Source organism: Pollachius pollachius (assembly GCF_949987615.1).
Source record: "Pollachius pollachius genome assembly, chromosome: 1".
Lineage (NCBI taxonomy): Eukaryota > Metazoa > Chordata > Actinopteri > Gadiformes > Gadidae > Pollachius > Pollachius pollachius.
In genome coordinates this window covers 40,430,721-40,451,283 of record NC_136934.1, presented here as the reverse complement: position 1 = coordinate 40,451,283, position 20,563 = coordinate 40,430,721, and the positions used below count along the sequence as shown (strand labels likewise).

Below are 20,563 nucleotides of genomic sequence, written 5' to 3'. Positions count from 1 at the left end.
CCCGGGTCGCTTGGAGGCCACAGTGAAATGTGTTTGAGCAAGCCTTCTTTCAAACCCAGCCTCAGCACCATTCCTATTGATGCGGGCTGCCTGTGTGAACATGCTTACAAGGGGCTAAGGCATAGGTATGGCACATCAGGTTACGGTTAGGGCGTTGCTTTCCAGAAGATGCTGTTTTCAATCATGGAACAGATTTCTGAGTGAACCTCGTTTGAATATCGGTGCATTCAGATCACTTCAAACAAAAGCAAATAAACACACAATCTGGGCCAATGCGCTATGTCTACAACATAGCGCATTGATCGCATTGATTGTTCAATTAAAATAATTTATTGTCATCTTTCTTTTACGGCGTCCTGTTTATTCAAGGTTGCAATGAGGCTGGCTGAATGATGGCTGTATGCTGCCATTCCATCATTTAAAGGTCCAATCTCAAAGTTGTCATTCTCATAATGAGCCATCCATTTTAATTAAGCCCAGACTTTACCAGGTGGCCTCCAGATGATTGCCCTGCAACTCTTGGCTGACACAAATTGCTCATGGTTGGGATGCTGAAAGTTTAGTAAAAGCTCTTTCATTTGACACATGCAACCTGATGCCAATGCAGTTTACTGCATCCTATGTCCGTTTCCACAGAATAGTGATGCATGGCTAAATTGAGCTCATCTGAACCACTAGGGATTTCCCATAGTTAAAGCAGACTATGCTTGCATTGCACATGTTGTGAAAAGTTCCTGAGCTTTCCATTGTCTTGTATCCCAATCTTGCTGCTTCTTCTTCTACCATAAAGACATACAGGTGCATCTCAATAAATAAGTGGTTAGTGTGGAGGGTGTCAATGACTGTCGTCTGCACAACTGTCAAGTCAGCAGTCTTCTCCTTGATTGTGAATCCTACTGAACCAGACTGAGAGACCACTAAAATGTTCAGGAAACTTTTGCAGGTATTTTGAGTTAAGTAGCTTACCTTGAGTTAAAAAGCTTACAACTTGAGCCTAGAATATTGAACTTCTTCTGAGGTACTGAATTTTGGGTTTTCATGAGCTGTACCATAATCATCAAGATTAATACAAATAAAGGCTTGAAATGTTTCACTTTTTGTGGAATGAATCTATATAATATATTAGTTTCCCTTTTTAAATGTAACTATTGAAATTAATGAACTTTTCCACAATATTTTAAGTGATTGAGATGCACCTGTATATGTCAGGTTAATACTCCTGCTTGTGCTCTCAACCAATGCAACGGCAGTAGATCTGGAGTTGGTCCCTGTGTGCTGTAAAAGGGGCTTGGGACTGCTCCTAGGGCTGTAGCTAGTTATGGTTCAAAATCCCACTCCTCCTACTCCCTATGCTCCCATTTCTCTCGACCCAACTGTCCCCAAGTTGTTGAGGAAAAAAAATAAAATGAGTGTCTGTAATTCTAATATGGGAACCTGAATTGAGTAAGAGGGACGGGGTCTTATGGGAAACATATATGGTTACTGGGGGTTTCGTGGGTCTCTGTGTCTTTTGGCCAATCCATGTATCATAACTTGTGTGATTTGTTCTTACTGCGGCACTTTCTGGTGGTTATATCAATGGAAAATGACTCATGGTTGGTTTTTTGTTGGTGGTCTATCAATTCCCCACTCTCCTTTTTGAATGCTTCTCTTTCCCCTGCCTTTCTGTCTCTGGTGAACGGTTTGGTGCATCTAAAAATGCAGCCTATCTTCGTTGGTACCGTAAAGAACCATGATACTTGAGCAGCCCTCCACCGACATCACCAATTTAGCAGTCATTTTGACCCCTTTGAAGTAAACAGGAGCGTTGATATTGGATCTAGCAGCCTGCCTCAAGCCAACCATTCCCCTCTGCCTCAATGTTTGTGATCCAGAATCCTTTTTTAAAATGTATTTCATATTCCTAGCTCAGCAGCAGCAACGCCTCCGCTAGGGCTCAGGTTCCATAGTAAGTGGCCTGCACTGGATATTTCTAAAATTCCTCTTAAAGCACTTGACGGAAAGGGCAGGGTCTCCATTTGGCAGGAACTTTTCACAGTGAATGTGTGCGTAGAATGTTGAGGTTTGTCCAGGACAGTTGCAGTTAAATAGCTTAGCGTGGTCACAGGCCTACAGGTTGGAAATATGTTTGCCCTCTCCAATAGTGGTTTGTGCGTGCACTTACGCACAAACACACAGGTGGAGAGGCAACCTGCATCAGCTGCTCACACTCAGCATCTCATCACGAAATCCAATCAATAAATCAAAGAACCAAGTGTTATCTCTGTAGCTCTTCACCCCATGGGACGGTTTTTCCTCCTGTATGAGTTGATGACGTTGAGTAAACTAGGCAGGGAAACGATCCTCATTTTCCTCTAAATGGTTTTATCTTGTCTATTTGATGCTTCAAACTGTTGGTTCAGTAGTCCAGGAACAGCAGAGGAAAGTGCTTGTGGCATTGATGTTATAATGTATGTATAATTACGTTATGGGATCGCGCTTCTTTTATGAGGCAGAACTCGATGAGGCTGATGGACTGCTGGGATGTAATGGTGAATTGTGCGTTGGCTTTCGAGAAACAGAGGTACATTTTTCTTCAATGCATTTCAGGAGCTTTGGCCGGGGGTCCCGACAGATTTGAGATCATTGGAGTCAGCCACTGAAGACAGAAAGCAGGGCCAGGTCTGACAGTCCCCATGTCTGTAGCGTCACAGGGGCGGCCCCAGCATACCGGATGTTAAGCTCACTCTCAGACGCACCCATGGTGTGAAAACCTTGAAAGGAGATGGACAGCAGGGCCCACAAATAAAGAGTGGGTTGGTCTTGGACTGGGTACCAGTCCTAGCCTTGCTGATCCTTATGAGCAAACGATTGAATGGATTCACTCTAGGAGAGGGTGCACTGGAGGTCAGGTTGAAATAACGCAGGGCTTCGCAGGTACTTTGTGCGACGCAACCTGGACATCTGTGATTGACAATCTTTTATTGAAACCATATTAAAACATTTATGCTTGATTTCATCATAGATCCCCTCTCTCAAACAGGTTGGGATGATCAGAAAGATGTTTGGTTAATTGGTTGGACTGGAAACGACAAAGCCCTTGGCTGCACAACCCCCGGCCCTGGAATTGTAAACTCTTGAGCAACACACATATTGACAAATTCAACTTTCGTCAACCTTGGTTATTTTGATCTAAAATAGCAGTCTTGGGGACGATGGGAGTCGGGTTCCTGGGTTTCCTGTGACGGGTCCGAATTTATTGTTTTTGATTTTTATTGTTGTTCTCTCTCCAGACAAACAACTTGTTGTTTTGGTGTACTACACTGCTACTTTGACCTTTTTTCCACCCTTTTGTGGCAAGCAACACATGAAAATGATCAAGTGTTTTGCCATTTCTTACAAATTAACGGGGGGTGGGTCTTGAACGATAAAAAAAACACAAGGCCACTGACAAATATGGCTTTCTAGCTAGACAGTGATGGGAGTGGGGGTGAGGTCTTCTCACATTTTCAATTTTCAAATTCCATCTACTCTTTGCCCTTAACATGAAATGCATTTCATTAAATTAATTAATAACCATATTAATAAAAAGATAAGCTGTTGGATTTTTATTGTAGCCTCCTAAAAAGAAACTTCCCACTTTGGGATTTAACCTCGACGCCAACCTGAACATTATTAGGACCTTTTTAAAAAAGAGCATTTGATTATTTTGCTGCCTCTGTCTATGCTCATGCAAGCAGTTATTCATGGGATACTCAGACTAAGCTGTCATCGGAGGTGCGTTCAAAGTCGCAAACATAGGCGAACGCTCGCGAACGATTTGAAGCACGTTCTGTTAAGCGTGCCGATGTCTTCAAACGTTCGCAAACATAGGCAAACTGTCAGAAGAGGTCGTTCTCCGCAAGCAGACCTGGATCACGGACTGAAGAGATGTGCTCCCAGATGGAGATTAACCCTAAACTATAGCAAGAACTGTGCAACATTTAAACATTTCCATGTTGAAAACATTAATTGCTTTCCTACACATAAAGCAATTGATAAATCGTTTCATATAACCTATCTACACCCTTACTTCAACTGATGTCTTGTGCATCCTTAAATGTGATCTGAACGTGACATCACAGTAAGTGGGCACAACTTCGGTGACGTAGCCCTCTATTCTGGAATCGTCCGAATTCCTTGTCTGCAGTATACTTTCTACGAGATCAACAACTTCTAGGCCTTCTTCTGTAAACTTGTCCATTATCATGCAGGCTGCAGCTAATACAATGGCCTTCCTTGTCACCATTTGTTTGTTTACAGTTTGTTTACAGTTTAAAATGAACGTTTAGAAAATTGTTTAAAAATTGTTCAAATTTTATATTTTAAAGTCGGCACACTCCCTGTCAATGTTTGCCTATGTTTGCCGATTCTGAACGCACCTAGGGTGTGTGTGTGTGATTCTGTTTGTGCATTCCACAAAAGAGTTTGCGTGGTCTGGTTGCAGGGCATAAAGGTAGAGCGCGTGTCTCCTGGTGTAATTGAGTCGAATTGGCCTTAATGGCACTTTATGAGTTGTTTGCAGTTATTTCTGTCTTAGTTCTCCCCCGATGCCCTTGCTCCTCGAGAAGAGTGCCTGGCCACGCGCCTCGAGATAATCTATCTCTCTCTCATTTCTCTCTCGCTCTCTCTCACTCTCTATTTGTATTTGTTTTTATATTGAGGGAGATAGAACGAGAACGAACAAGCGAGGGGATACAGATGGAAAGTGAAGGGAGTAGAGTAGGGGTGGAAGGATAGATTGTAATCTGACCGGATGTGGTTTTTTTATCGGTCTAGCTCCCTCACTGCTGTTTTTATCGGATTTGTGGTTGCAGCCATTGGCCCATCAAGGGATTCCAGACTTTGACTTGTTTCAAATATTTGGCTCTTCCTCGAGAGTGTCTTATACACCAAAGTCTCAAAAGAGGGACTGGAAATGGAAGCTTCTTGGGTGAAAAGGAAGGGCATATATTTAGTTTTGCCTTGCCCTCTCTGTTGCGATTTTTCGGTTCTGCCGCTTTCCCAACCTCAGACCCAGGCATCCATCGCTTAAGCATAGGCAAACAAAAACCTCAGAGATTGGTATTATATCTAGTATATCTAGATATAAGGGGCTAGAGGTGGGGCTAGAGGTCAGCCCATGGTGAGTGCCCGGCGACTATGAACCTTGCACTGGCCCAGACTCCTGATTCTCCTCTTCCTGTTGCCCTGGTCTGACGGATCACAGACAGTGGGAGGCAGGAGGAGGGAGAGCACGAAGCGAGGGCGGTCAAACGCAGGGTCAATTTCAGTCGGCGTCGGTTTGGCTCGTATGTGAACATATGCAGCCAGACAAAGTTGTTTTTTGTTATTTACTTGTTTTTATCTTTGTTTTCTGCGGGATTCTCGTCAACACTTATTTTAGTAGTCGAGTAGTTTTCCCCCCTATTGATATGTTGAAAAAAATGTGTGTGTGTGCACTTGGATGAGTTTCTGTTCCATAGTCTAACCACGATCTTGCTTAGGAGCCAAGCCAGCTTCATTTTATTTTATCCTTCTATAAAGTCTCCGCACTGTGCTTTTCAGAATGAGTTATGGCCTCATGATAACAGTCTGTTATATAATTTTGGCTAAAAAGCAATGGTCCTTTTGCACCGTTATAGACTAACTAAATTTGATCAAGTGCTGAAAATTGCATCTTCCACTAACAATAGTATTCAGGGCTTTACCCAATACTTCTTAACATCAACGGTGACTTTCATATCAATGTATTTGTTTGTGCACCCCCTCCAGGCTGTTGCCTAACCGAAAGTTACCGTTAGTTAGTACAAGGTAGCGTTAACAAGCACATGTGAGAATTGATGTGCGCTGGAAGGGCTGTTTTTATGGTTTCCGTGTCCCTTGCAGCCCTCCCAGTGCTGCGAGGCCAGGCCAGGCCCAGCGTGTCTAAAGGCTAGGATGCCAGCTGGCCCATCTGCCAGCGGCTAGGGCAGGGGAGGTGGAGAGGGGGAGAGTGTCTGCTCCATGAAAGGGGTTGGGTGGGGGGGAGGAGGAGGAGGGACGGGGAGGTGGAGGGGAGAGAACTAAAAGGCTGGCTGCAGGTGGAGGAGGACATGGGAAAATGGAAAGATGGATATGGAAACCACAGAAGGAGCGTGAGGATGAAGTGGTGGAGCGGGGGACCGAGGTGGAGGGAGGGGGAGGATGGTTGCGTGAGGCGGATAGTGGAGATTTTGGAGAAAAGTGAACGGAGGAGGGGGGAGCTGAGCACTGCTCATTACGCTGGGTGTGTATGGGAATGGCGGTAAACATTACATTTCCCCACGGCAGCCGGCAGAACGGCTCTGGCTCTAATGACAGCCCTGCAGCACAATGAGGAGTAAAGCAGTGGCCACAGCTACCGTGGCCCAAGCTGGCCTGACCTGGCCCGGGCCGGCCCTGCCCGACCCAACCCAGCAGTCACATAACCACCAACCACCGGCAGAAACCCTGCTGCCTCCTGCCTCCCGCTGACACAGGGCTGCTCTGCAATGAGCAGGGTTCACCCTCCGGGGCTAATAGGGCTAAGTTTAGAATGAGGTGTGAGGTTATTCCGTTTTGTGTTGAGTGTTATTGGCATTGTTGGGTCATTGTTTAAGAATACTTTCAAATTGGAGACAGATTCACTTTTGACTTTTGCAAATATTCTGTATTATAGCAAGCAACAAGTGATCAGTGAGTCATGAATACCAAGTCAAAGTCAAGTCTTTTATCAATGTTAGATCAGCAAGTGTCCTCAGATTTTGGACTTGAGACTGACTGGTCAGTCCCCAAGATTTGATTCTGCTTCTGACAGCACAATTAATCCCTAGCACTTTAATGCCCCAAATACACCTAATTAGGAGCTGCAGAGAACAGGGTGGTAAAGTGCCCAAATGTCTTTCATTTGATCACCTCAAGCCCCCCTATAACATCGCAATATGAATCTTGTTCGTAATGTGCATCATTCCCTCTGTCATCCATGCAACCTTTCATCACCATTTCTGCTGGAGAGCAACACAATGCAGTTCCACTGACATGACTGGTATTCCCCTGGGGCCCAAAGCTTAACCAGACAGACTTCCAGAACGAGACCAGCACTGTGTTCACTTTTAAGAAACACACGTTCAAGTCAAGCTAACAATGAGATAACCTCTTGCCAGCGAGCCCTTTGTCTCTCTGAGGCTGCACGGAAAGGTTTACTTTGTTCAGGGTTTTTTTTTTATCTTTGAACAGTATTTTCCATACTCACCTCCCATGGTTGATTTTCAGGGTGCTTACATGGGGTGCCCCGTGTGTGGCTCCACCACCTTCTCACAGTAATGTCTTTTTCCGGCGACCGGGACGATTGCCACAATTCTAATTCTCAATTTTGGAAGCAACGCATAATGGACAGGGAACGAAAAGGGAAATGGCCACAATTGCTATGTGCATGTTCCAGTGCTGTCAGAGTCTTCGGTCAGCAATTTGAATAAGACTTTGTGTGGGTGAGTTGGGGGTGGTGGTTGGGGGGGGGGGGTTGGCTAAATCTGCATTTAGAGGTGCGTATATGAAAGTTGATCATGTGCCTGTCAGGATTTTTGGCAGCAGGGGAGCGCTGCTTTTAACCTCCCATTTCAGTGAATGGGGGGGCTAGAGGTGGACCACCGATGATTCTAGCTTCACCCCTCCCCACTGTGATGTTGACAATGGAAAGAATTGACAGATTAAAGCGTCCGTTTTATCCAGTGTTCCTGTGGAAGGTTCGTCCATGCGATGAAGCGTCAGTAGCTGTCAACATAAATTCAACCGAATCCCTCCGGCTTTACGACCCCGTTCAGAGCTTGTGTCTGTTCAATCTGATTGTGTCGCCACACAGGATATCATTATGAATAGACCAATCGAACTAAACAGATGATATGGCATTGTTTTTCCTCTTGCCTTTCTGCCTGGCATTTCAAACTACAGTGCCCACCCCTCACCAACGTGACCGGGGCTCACGTGCGCTCCAGACATTACTGCATTTGGCCGGTTTTGTCATTCTCTTCAGCCGCATTATCGTATTAAGTAACGGGAGGACGCATTACTTTAGACTAACTTGGCCAACACTTCCCTTGCCAGCTACCAGAGGAACTTGCCAATGAGCGTCACTTGTGCTACCTACGAGGCAGTCGTTTTCCCCTTCTCCAGTCCCCCGGGCCTGAAATTCTATCCCACGATTTTGTAATAACAGTGGCGTGCTTCTTTTGTGTCAAAAGCATCTGAAGAATGCGCTGGCATCGCGGCATGCAGAGTGGTGTGTCCCCCCTCGTGGATCCTTTTCTAGGGCGCCACAGGCAGTGCTGGTGTCCCACTTTAGTTTACGGAATCCATTGCTTACGTGTCCGTGTGTGCTCACAATCAGGCATGTGTGTGTGTGTGCACATTGGCCGTATTTCAACATGATCAACGGGGTCAGCGGCGAGGCAGGGTTGGAAGGGGCTCGGTGTTTATCCACGGACCTGTGTGAGTCATCTGGCTGAGGCGAGCTTCACATCAACATGCTATTCTGAGGCCCATCTCCCCCCCATCCAGCATCCTGCGCCCCGCTCTCCTCTGCTCCTCTGCTTGGCAGGTGTTGTCATCCAGCCCTTGTTGTTATAAACTTCCACATTCCTCCAAACTGTGTAATCCCAACGTTGGCTTGTGCACCTCCAACTCGCTCACCCCTCACCGGATTAGTTGACTCTGCTAATTCGCCTGCAGCTAAACTCACAGTCCCCCATTGGTGGTCTAGGAACCCCCTTTTTTATGTAGGGTATTTTCCGAACAGCATAGCATAAAAATGCATTTTCACCCAGGGTCTTCCAGCTGGCGTCCGATAAAGCAACAGATCATTTAAGGTCCGCACTCCATATTCTTGCACAGTATGGTCTGCCACAGTCGGCCATGCCACACAACCAAAACCAAGGACCTCAGCAATGTAAACATATGCCTCCATAGCAACAGTGTGGGGCCCTTCATGAGCCTCAGGATACCATGTGGTTCTTCTGTTGCGGGTAAAGCGGTGGGCTTGTCCCCCCCATCATCATATAGCTAACTCATTAAACGCATGCAGCTCCGCGTGCTGGGCTGCAGGCTTTCTTGGTTTGGTTTAGAGGTGTTTAAAGGGGATTTCTTCTCAACCTGTGTTTACATGAAGGAAAGCCTATTGAAAAATCCTTCTGTGGAAAGTCTTATCTTTGTTCCAGAACATTGGACCAGGAATCTGACTTTTCCGCTTTCCATTTTCAGACTGGGAATTCCAATCCACATGCATACTTTAACCATATTATTTTTCATTCAGAGGACCTCACTCCAAGCAAACGCTTGAAATGTATGAATCACTTGCTCGACCTGGAAATGCACAGTTTCCATACAAGTTGGCCAAAGCTTGCATTGCTACCAGACATGAATCGCTCCAAAGTGCACACATTAGTTCAATAGCTGTGAGGAAAACATGAGACCCGAGGAGGGACAGCAGGATAAAGGAAGAAAGCCAGGGAGCTGACGAGCTTCAGGATGAGGGCCAATGGCGGATGCAGGAGATTATAGTAGACTGCTGGTTTTCCTGCTGTGGGAGGTAGTGGGTGGAGCAAGGCATCCTTGAGTTGTAATGCCGGGTTAGAGAAAACCCAGATCCATCTTTTGTGTTGGCTTCTCCCGCGTCTCAGCCGTCTAAATCGAACCTTTCCTGCTTGTGCTGCACACACACCCACGCTGACGATGGAACGCATGCACGCAGACAAGCACACACGTGCACGCAAGCACCACACCTGTCTATATGAACTCAAGACCTGTGTGGCTCTGAATGGGGAGTAAATAAAATTGGCTAAACTTGGCTCAACAATGCAAGCGGCAATTATTACTTTGTTAGAGAACGCAAGCTGGTATTTTCCAAATCCCCTGAAGGCATCCATCCATCACTAATCAAAATCTAGGAACATTTTGTTGTATATTTAAAAACCTGTTAACTTCGACTGGTGCGGTAAGACCTGCAGCACGACCACTCACTGCGCTGTGTTGGTATAGGCTCTGTAAAACTGTGGCAACCATAACGTTTGGGTACAACCAGCCCTTGCCATCTGTGCTGATTCGTCTCCTTCTCTTTTTCAGTCGGTGGTCAAGACAGGTCGCCTGCTCATCAGTCACGAGGCGCCTGTCACCGGAGGATTCGCTGCAGAAATCAGCTCCACAGTGCAGGTGTGTACACGTGTGCGTGCTGCCAGAGTATTTTGCAAGTGTATGGGCATTTTGTCCTTCACCGGGGGAGACAAGCGTGTAAGGCTGCTGACAGGTGAGTCGAGGTGTGTCACACTCTTGACGGGTGAGGCGAACTGTGTGGTTTGCTCGCCCTAGGTGTGTGTTTTAGAGATGCTCCACCTTTATTAAAAATCTCTATAGTATCACCCCAGGGACGGCAGTGAGTTGGGGGCGATCCAGGTGGCTTACAATGGGTTGTTCAATCATGATCCTACTTTGCAATGCAAACGCAAACGCTGGTGCCTTTCATCGAACGGCCCGAGGCTGCCGAATAACCTACATCTCAAGAAGCACTGGCAGATCTGCCTCACCACAGACGTCTATAGGAGGCCATGCATATACAGTGTGCAGGGTTCACCTAGTCTGACTGACACCCCGATGTCACGGCGTATCCTGTGTCTACTACGTACATGGTGCACTGAATTGCCCTCATTCGAGCTCTTTGTATAGAACACCGGCCGTACTGTGTGGAACACTAGGTCTGATAGGTTGTGTGTCGCACTGTAACAGAAATATGAAACGGAGAGCTTAAGCCTGGTCTGCATTAAGGGGGAACATGAGAGAGGTTGCTCCTTTTGCTCAAGCCTCTGAGCCTCTAATGGGGTACACATAGTTCTAGGGGACTGGTGATGGATGTTTAAGTATGCACAGTTCCCGTTTCAACAGACTGGGCAGAATATCACTTCATCCTACTGATGGTGTCTTTTATAAAGTAAAGGCAAGTTTGCTTTGTGATGGGGAATTTGAACATTGTGCTAAAAGTGTTGGGCGATGCATACTTTTTTTTTATATTAAGTCATTGTGTAATAATAATAGGGTAAAGAAATAATTTACCCTATAAAATAAATATTACCGGACTTTATTGCTTTAATAATCAGAAATGTACTTTGTTGATCCATAATTATATTGCTTAATAATGTGAAAGGTTTAAGAATTCATCATACAAGCTTTGCTCAAAATGACTGTGCAGTGGCCTGCTTGACTTGTACAAACATATTAGCCCCACTTATTCTTTTTTGTTTTGGAAGAACGTATCTACTAAATGATGTAATGCCATGAGTTTATGCAAATTACTAATGCACTCCTCAATCATGCTTGGGTGGGATTTATTCAAATTCAGTGTAGCCAACAGCATTAACCTGCTGTGGGCCTATCTGAATTCAGATTGACTCTTTGTACAACTTTCATATTGTGAAAAATTTGAAATGAAGCTTTTATTCAATCAAGTTTTTATTATGACCGCACAGGTGTATCAACAATTATGGCGAAACAGTCAATTTTATTACTTGTGAAACCATAAATGTAAAAATCAATGGATTGTGAAGTATTTGATGTGCCTATGGGCATTAATGGATACCAGGCATGGGAGGGTGGAGTCCAACCAGGAAAAGGCGCTGGGAGGAACATCTGTCATAATAACTTTGTACCACAGCAATTATAACCGTGAATTTACTCATAAATTGACCAAAGCTCACACTCTGGCCATAGCTCAGTGTTGCTTTTATGGTATTTGATCTTTTTGAATTTCTATAAAATTAAAGAATTGGAAAGTATCACCCTGTCAACCACAGGTAACAAAAGTACTGGTTTAAGACCTTTAATAAGGTGTTGAAAAGGTGACAGCATGATATGATCTTCTACCATGCTGCTGAGCATTATATGGCTCATTAGTCATGACAGTTGTGATTCTATATTTTCAGATAAGCAGGGAACATTTATTTTCAAATTCCATTTTAAATAACGTGATTTAATAATAGTTCTTATATAGTTGTGGCGAATAAAAAACAAATATGAAACTTTATATGAACCATGGTACGATTTATGGTTATACACACACACACACACACACACACACACACACACACACACACACACACACACACACACACACACACACACACACACACACACACACACACACACACACACACACCCCTACCTCTCTCTACCTATACAAACACGTGCACGTTGGTACAGCATGGTTACCTGGGGAACATGACATGGTCTGAGCTCGTGTCCAGATGGCTGAGCGGTGGCAAGGTCTCTCGGAACTGCGATGACTCACCCGGAAACAACGGGGATGTGGCGTTTGGTTGTGCGTTGATAATGTGATGGAAAACACGCGTATAATCTGGCTTTTAGCGGAAAGGTGCTGAGCCCGGATCCTTGTAACTACAATAACAACGGTATAAACCAGCTTGGGACTTTGGGCACAAAATGTCAGCCAGCTTGACATGCGTAAGCTATCTATTCTTAACAGTAGACCTCTCTATTATTAGATTTGGAGATCTTTGAAATACATTCTATCCGGCCTTGTCCATTCCTAAATGGTGATGGTTAATTAAGGTATTATCACCACATCATGTCTCATCATCAAAGGTAGGCGCATCTTATGTCTAGTTATATTTCGATTGGCCATTATGTTATATTATATTATCCGCCATGCAATCTTAATCACCCAAAAAACATCCTAACTTCCCAACAGCCAAACAGTTGGATTTGAATCGTGTGTGGTCCAAAGTAGCTCCTGCAGCACCGGGCCAACGTGTGATGACTATGCCCGTGCCTCTTTAATTGCAACGTGGCTAAAAGCCTATTGGAGCTTGTAATGGACCCTCCCATTACACATACATTAGATATATTTGCCTACTAATTGGCACACAGTCACCAAACGATGCACGCACGCACACTCGCCACAAACCACAGAGGCAGCATACCCTTGTGATGTGTGCCGATGTGCAGTACGCGGGCCATCTTCCCACTGGTGTCCCAGAGCCTAGATTACATACTACAATCAGTCATGCAGTATGGCATTCGCTGTAGACCTACCACAGATTACCGGGAGTCTCCTGGAACAGTGTATTCTCCTGGTCCTTTCCTTTTTATTTGTGTGTAATGTAAATCAAGCGGGCTCCGTCTAACTACCACCCGGCTTCCTACCACTGAGCTGTGGTGCTGTTCTTGGAAATGCTTAAAAGGCAACGGGCATAAATCTCCCTCGGAGTCCCTTTTTGGTGTCCACAGAGAAGGAAGGCTTGTTCGTTTGGCCCTTCCATCATCAAGGCCCTCCTCTCGCTCAGGGCAGATGAGCCAAGAAGCAAAGTCTCCAGCGGGTTTGGTGCCCTGCTGCTGTATTGCCATATCCTGTTTCCCCAGGGGCCCCTTTCAATCAGGGGTTGGTTCCTCTATAGGGGCCGTGTTCATTAAAGCCTGCTTCACGTTTATAATGCAGCCTGCTGCTACCTGTATCCAATTCCACATGGGATAAGTATTTGGGGTTATATAGCAACAGCATGCTGCGGTTTATGCCTCCTCATTCCTGTTCCATCGTTGAGAAGCTCCAGGCCAAATTCACTCATTATCGTCTACTGCCTAAAATACTGTAGAGTCGCCTGGTCTTTTGTTGTGGACCAATCAATAGCAGTTTGGCCTTTATGTATCACTTATTCTGAATGGTTCTCTTATAAATGACCACATGGAAATATTTTAATGGTCGGATTGAAAATAATTTAATGAAAATAGATAACAATTTTGTTAAAATGTCTTTGAAGGTAAAACATGATCTTATTCAGCGTTTAAGTTGCTCATGGGGAACAATGTAGGCCATGTTCTTTCAGGATTAGAACCTCTGTAGAATTAACTGATCCCTGAGGTACATCAAAACAACAAATCACTGGTCCATTGTATTCATTTCAGGGTGGCTGGCTTTTGATATTTCTAACAATTGGAGACAGTCCACTCTGGTATTTTCTTAATAGCTAGGACCAACCTAGAGTGGAACCGGCATTGGATAAGTACTGGGAAGCATATCCTTTTATGCTATCAATTTATTATCTTAAGATTCTGGTTGATCTGGGATCCAGCAGTATCCAGCCCTATGTTTATAGCAGAGCTTCTGCAGGGAAACAAAACAATGTGGATGAGCTTTCAAAAGGGGATTTGAATAAACCAAACAACTCTATAACACCTTTCGTTTTGTTTTATAGTGCTGGCTGAGTTTGTGTTTGTGTCAATTGTGCGCTTACAGTTCCCTGCCTCCAGCCACATGATTGGTCGATACAGATATGAAGCCAAAGACAGTGAAATGTTTCAGCTGTTCTGACAGTTTTTAGATATGAATCTCAAGTACGATTCGTGAGACTGCGTCCCGGTACACAGATACCCCATAACTTGCCCCATTAGATTGGATGTGCTTAACTTGGGAGGGATATCTTTCAGTTTGAGTAACTCTGAAATCTCTTCCCAAATGGTTGACTCATTGGTAGTACTGGTCCTCAGATGTTGCATTTCTACCTCAAACCAGTTATGTTCCTAATTCTGTAAAATACCAAAACCAGTTTCCACACCATGCTGGCATTCACTTAATTAAGTTGACAGTTATCTGTTCTTTTATGTACAATTCACAATTTTACTGTACTTTGTACATTTTTGGCCACATTATTTAAGCTGAAACACAATTATCTTTTTTTGTACCCCATCTGTCGTGAATCAACATTTTGAAGAGCTCATTGAGTAGACCTGTGTTTGTCCTCCTTGGATAGTAGAACAGGCAATATTGTTGCTTGTCTACCATTGCTTGTGGTTGCACCGCCCAATCTGTTGCTGTCTCTTACAGACTCTTATTTACATGTGACAGGAGACACAACATTACCACTGCCACTCTAAGCCCCCACAAGGTTGTGTTTAAATACACCCAGCCTCATTGCAGGATGCTGGTCTTCTGGAACAGCCATGTTGTCATATTTTTATTCAGACGTTCAAGTATATTACATATAATGATGCACTTCACAGAAGATAAACATTGATTTGAATGAAATCTGAGTTGTGTGGTGGTTCTTTGTCCAGCTGTGATGGCAGTCTACCAGACTGTTCTCCAACTTCCAGTAAGTGTATTTAGAGGAGATTACAGCTCTTATCCAGACAAAAGGGGCAAACTCCATAGTACTGTCTGTCTGGTCCAGTGTTTACTTAATGTGCAGAAAATAGCTCTTCACATTCAAGGAAAGACCGTATTAACATCTTGGAGACGGAACCTGTCCTGGGTTGTTGCTTATGAAATTGTTAAATATTTCTCGTAAAACCAGTTGGCTGCCTTTTGCAGATTGAACGTCTTTAGTTGTCTCTCAAATGCATATTACTCTAAATAGTTACTGCAGGATTTCATACTGTGTCCTGATTATGTGGGTTGTCATCATCATGGCTGCACAGGCCTGAGCAGGCCCATCCCCACCTGCGGTGTGAAGCAGTGTGGGTTACTGTCCGTCTAACTTCTCTGAGGGACATCCACAGCCAGCTTGGTCAAGGGCCACAGAGTTCACGTTCACTCTTGGTCCATTTTCAAAGGAATCTTGTGAGATCTGGTTTCCCAGAACATGCCGCCAGGTCCCCCCCCATTAGAGACATGGATTAAAAAATACCTCGGTCTTGTTTTTAACTTCAGCACAAAACTCTTCATAGTCCTAAGGAACTGAGACCATCTTACCCTACTTTGATGTTGCGGCGATGTAAAGAAATTTAATTTGCAAGAAAAATCTATAGGGAATGCTGCCTATAGGCTGCAGCATTGCCCTGCTGCTCCTTCACCCTTAAAGTGCAATAGAAAGAAAAAAGTATGTGGGCTAAGAGTTATTCTTTAGCAAAGTACCAACATTGTGTAGGAGCGTTGTAATGAGCAATGTTATATATGAAGTGCTCCATCCACAGTGGCCTTATACTATAATTGGACGAGAAGCTAATATCAGCTATCAACAAGAGGCAATTCGGTGTCACAAAGGATTGCACCTCATTTTGAGCAGAGTGCAACCTTTATAAACTGGTTGGCAGGGAATAGCAAAAACCTCTTGTGTTTCTTTGTAAATGACGGTCTTATTTAAGCAACAGTGACAAAATGGCATAAATTCTGACCATGTAAGACATGTTACCACGTTCATCCACATATCACTAAAGCTTTAGAGTTCCCACAGTTCATGTTTGCATATAGACAATTATAAGAGATCCATTAGGCACATTTTAAACTAAAAGACTTTGTAGCCTTTCAATTGGAACTATTTAAAATCAGTTTTTCTATATATTCAAAACTGTGAGCATGTTGCCCAGATCTGTCACAGTTTGCCAGGGGATCTTTTTGTTCTTCTATCTTGTGCTGGGATAATTTGGCCCATGACGAAAGTCAAAAGATTTGGCGATAAAGACATTGGCCCAACCTTCGAATATGTTTATTTAACCCTGTTCATCCCGCATAAACTCAGTATATCAAGCTGCCCCTGGCATCATGAATAATCCCAAAGGAACTTGGATCCCAGCTGCCAAGAGGGTAACATCACTGACCCAAAGCACCCTCCAAGAACCAACCCCTTGGCATAAGTCTGGACGCTGGGGCCCCAAAGTGATGTACTTCTGCTTCATTATCACCCCTGGAGACGCAGGAGCTAGCCTCTACTCATTACTGTTGCACTGAATTAGTTCCACCACATTATTAACAAGCTTTTGAAACATTTTACAAGGTTGATAATTAAAAAGCCAAAACCAAAAACTATTTAAGGATCAAGAATATCTTTGTTGATCTTGGTTTTTCATATCGTTAATCAAGGATACGACCCAAGGACTGGGTGTCAAACTTTGGAAAGGTCTTTCTCGTTTGCAGCACGCTGCTGCCGTGCTGTCATCTCTGGAAAGGGTTCAGGGGCACAAGGCGTCTGCAGGCCCTCTCTCCCCCGCTCACGTGCACTTTCTCCCCCCAGCCTTTTGTGTTTTCACAGGCAATGAAATTATCACTGCACAAAAGGCTCCTCATCAAGCCGGCTGTTTCCCGTTTGTCATGCCAGATGTATTCTAGGAGATGAAAACCATACCGAGAAATAGAAAAGTCCAGGCCAGACAGTATATCGGAGAAGTCTCAGAGCTATTTATTAATCTAGGCATCTATATGGCTTTCAATATTTATTAGGCCATGTAAAGGAAGAGGTCAAATATCATCCCGCTAGACAGGCTAGTAAGAACAATGTGCGAAGAAACCAATGAGGTTGAACGTTTATTTGGTTTGTTGTGGTTTGATTCGATGGCCAGAAGGCGACGCAGATCTCTAAAGAGAGGGAGAGAGGGAGGGGGCGAGAGAGAGAGGGTACTAGAGGTCTCGGGCTCAATGGTTGTGAGCGTGTTCAGATTACTCCGTCGGGGGTGGTTCCCATGTGGAATGTTTTCCCCGACTTTGTCCTGATTTGGTTTCAGAGGAGCAGGGCAAAAGTCAGCGGGGGGTGGACACATTACAGCTTGTTTTGCATACCGGGCAAATTAATTCCGCACTAGCAGCTCTGAAATAAGGTATTTTCAGGGTGCATGTACTAAATGTTGTAATGAACAGGTCATGCAGATAAAGGATTCCCTGTATGGTCGGCAAAGTGCATTTCGAATGACCTCTGGAGATTTGATTTGATTGTTCCACCCATGTTAGGTGCGAAATGTGACACCATAAAGTTGCACACTGTCGAACAGCCAAATCAATTTTGTGTACATTTTTTTGTCCTTTGTGCGTAACTGTTTGCCAATGTCCTCATCCTTCAAGGTTAATAACGTAGTTGTGCTGATAAGTCAATGCCTAATGATGTGCATCTTTTTTCAATGTGTTGTGTGCAGGAGGAGTGCTTCTTGAACTTGGAGGCTCCCATCGCCAGGGTGTGTGGTTATGACACGCCCTTCCCGCATATATTCGAACCCTTCTACATTCCGGATAAATGGAAGTGCTTTGAAGCCATCAAGAAGATGATCAACTTCTGAGTGGTAGGTAAGGAGGACATGACATTTTGCATCCTATCAAGAGAACGGCCAACTTTTTTGGTTCACTTTTATTTGTTTTTATAGATGTGTTCACACAGCCCTGTGATGCTTCAAAAGAGGTCACACACGCTAGTGTTTATTGTTAACAGACACAAGCACAATATCCTGTTGTGTGTCCTCCACAGCAGTGCACTGTTGTTTTTAATCTCCTTTTTAAAAGGGCTCATGGCATATTTACAAACCCTGCATTGGAAATTCCGGGTGAAGGAAGAAGAGGAGAAGGATGCTTTCCTAAACTCTGCATCCTTCTCCTCTGTCCCCCTGCTCCCCGTCTCTCCTTGCTCACCCTCTCACCGTCGTCCTCCACCGAAACCCATGACGTCTTTCTCTTCCCCATCTGCTTTCTCCTGCGCCAAAGCATTCACTTCTTTTGACTCTCTCAACCTCTATCCCCTTCTAGGGTTCCAAGTTTCTGGAAGAGTTGGACTCACCAGCACCCCTCCCTCCTCATTTATCCAATCAATGGAAATGTCACTTTGTCGACCATCCAATCAGGAGGCGTATACGGATGGATTCCAAACCCTGCACTCGCGCGCCTCCTGTTAACTGTTACCGTGGCTCTCTAATAGCACCTTTACTTTTGGAGTACACACTTGACCCCCTTTTTTCTTTGTCCCGTCATGATTGCCCATAATTCCCATAGTTACACTAACTCTGGACACTATATACTATGTTTGGATGTCGGTTTTGGGTGTGGATTAGATGGTCTATTTTGCTGTTACTCCTCCTGCTGTTTGTTTTCTCCACCATTTATAATCACTCTTTTGACATGAAGTGGACCCTATTGTAATAAAATAATGGGACTATGGTTTTCAGGAAACAATAAAGGACATGATAAAAAAATGTGGATTGATTACAAATTTTAGGTTTAGGGTTTTCACTACTCATTTACTGGCACAACTGATGACTCGGTAATGGTATCCAAAATACACTGATAATTATTGACTTTAGTAGAGGTCATTGTTTCCCATTACTCAACATTTATCTACTCTTTTTTCTTTCTTTTTTATTGCTTAGCTGCATCTCTACCCTTTGGGAAATGCGTATCAAACGTATCAAAGTATTAACATTTATTTTCTTTCTGTTTAACTGTCAAAATGGGGATCAAACCGTACACCACACAGGGAAGCTTGCGCTTCACTGGAAACTTGGCTGACATGATGCCAAAAATGTATTGGAAACTTGCCAAACTACCATCAAAGTCAGGCCGTTGTCTCCCTATCGGCTGTCTGTTGCTCTGTGAGGATAAAATGAATCTATATTATCTATAAATTAAATCAAATCAAAATTGTATCAAATGTAACTTTCCTGCCTCAGTGAAATGCAATCCAGTTTCTGCAATAATTTAACGTTGCAGTATTATGTTTAGTTACACTCTCAGCTCTGTTGCCTTGACTATAATGAATAGTAAGTATAATTATACTACTTATTTGTTTTGGATCTGAAGATTGCTTTGAGGCACCCAACTAATCATTTAATTCTAGTGGGGATCCTGAGCCTTTTTGCACTACACATTTTCTTTCATCGGTGTATGAATCCCATCAATGGTAGCATAAGCCTTTTGATGTTTTTGTGATGATCCTATTGTTTCTCTTATAGATTGGCCCTAATCAGCAGACCTAAGAAAAAGGTGAGGGGATTTACAAAACATCACAGGGAATGTAATATTATTGGGACCGCACCGTGCGTCCAGACAAATGGAAGTGAGAGAAGGGAAGAGGGAGGGAGCGGTAAAGATGTGTCCTAAATGGCGAATGTGGTTTGAACTCCAGGGAAAATCCCATGGGCTTTATCTGAGGGGGCTTCTGGATGATCTTCTGAGGAGATTGCTGGAGTACATTTGGCCTTTACACTTTGTTATTTGGACGCATCAATGCTGTTTACAGATCAAGATTGTGAGTCAAATCTGCTCACAAGTTATTTGGAGCAACTGCTCGCAATGTGTTGCTTTGCAAGCAAACATGTAAACGTTTGTTGCAAATTCATCTGCAGAGTGCTGATCCAAACAATTTGAACTCATCAGAGTTTCATGTGAAGCCTCCATTAGTCAAAGATTAACATTCGTGGTTCAATTTCGGTGGCAGCCAAAACTTGTAGATCTGGACGTGTCAGGAAAGAACTGCTGTGTTACTGACCGTTAGTCGTGACTCAGAGAAAAACACTTCATTAAACGTATGAACTTGCAACAGGGGGAAGGCTCGTAATGAACATCTGGATTAACTTGTTACTTGGAATATAAAAAAAGTGGCTTATCTCGTTGCCAAACATTCCATATCATGTCTGCTAATCGTCAAATGCTGAAACGCTGCTCTTCCTCGTTGGTGGTGCAACACCTCGTGAAGTTCTCGCCGAGGTCCCTGCCTTCCCAGCGATGTCGGCAGGCGGCGGCGGTTTTTGGACCGACTTTTGCGGCTGCGGCGGTGGTGTTCCGGGCGGAGGTGGCGGATAAACAGACCGATAGCCCCAGGCACTC

General features: G+C 44.2%; 1 protein-coding gene across 2 annotated transcripts in view; it reads left to right on the top strand.

The window, feature by feature from the left end:
* The window catches only part of bckdhb (branched chain keto acid dehydrogenase E1 subunit beta), a 41,824-nt gene extending 22,515 nt beyond the window's left edge, over positions 1–19,309 (top strand). The window contains exons 9-11 of one of the 2 annotated variants that reach the window (XM_079757681.1): positions 10,111–10,197; positions 17,890–18,037; positions 18,491–19,309. In XM_079757681.1, the coding sequence (XP_079613807.1) occupies positions 10,111–10,197; positions 17,890–18,030 (228 nt within the window). In that variant the 3' untranslated portion in view covers positions 18,031–18,037; positions 18,491–19,309. The remainder of the gene's footprint in view (positions 1–10,110; positions 10,198–17,889; positions 18,038–18,490) is intronic. The other variant, XM_079757680.1, reaches the window with a different exon arrangement.
* The last annotated feature ends 1,254 nt before the right edge of the window (positions 19,310–20,563 follow it).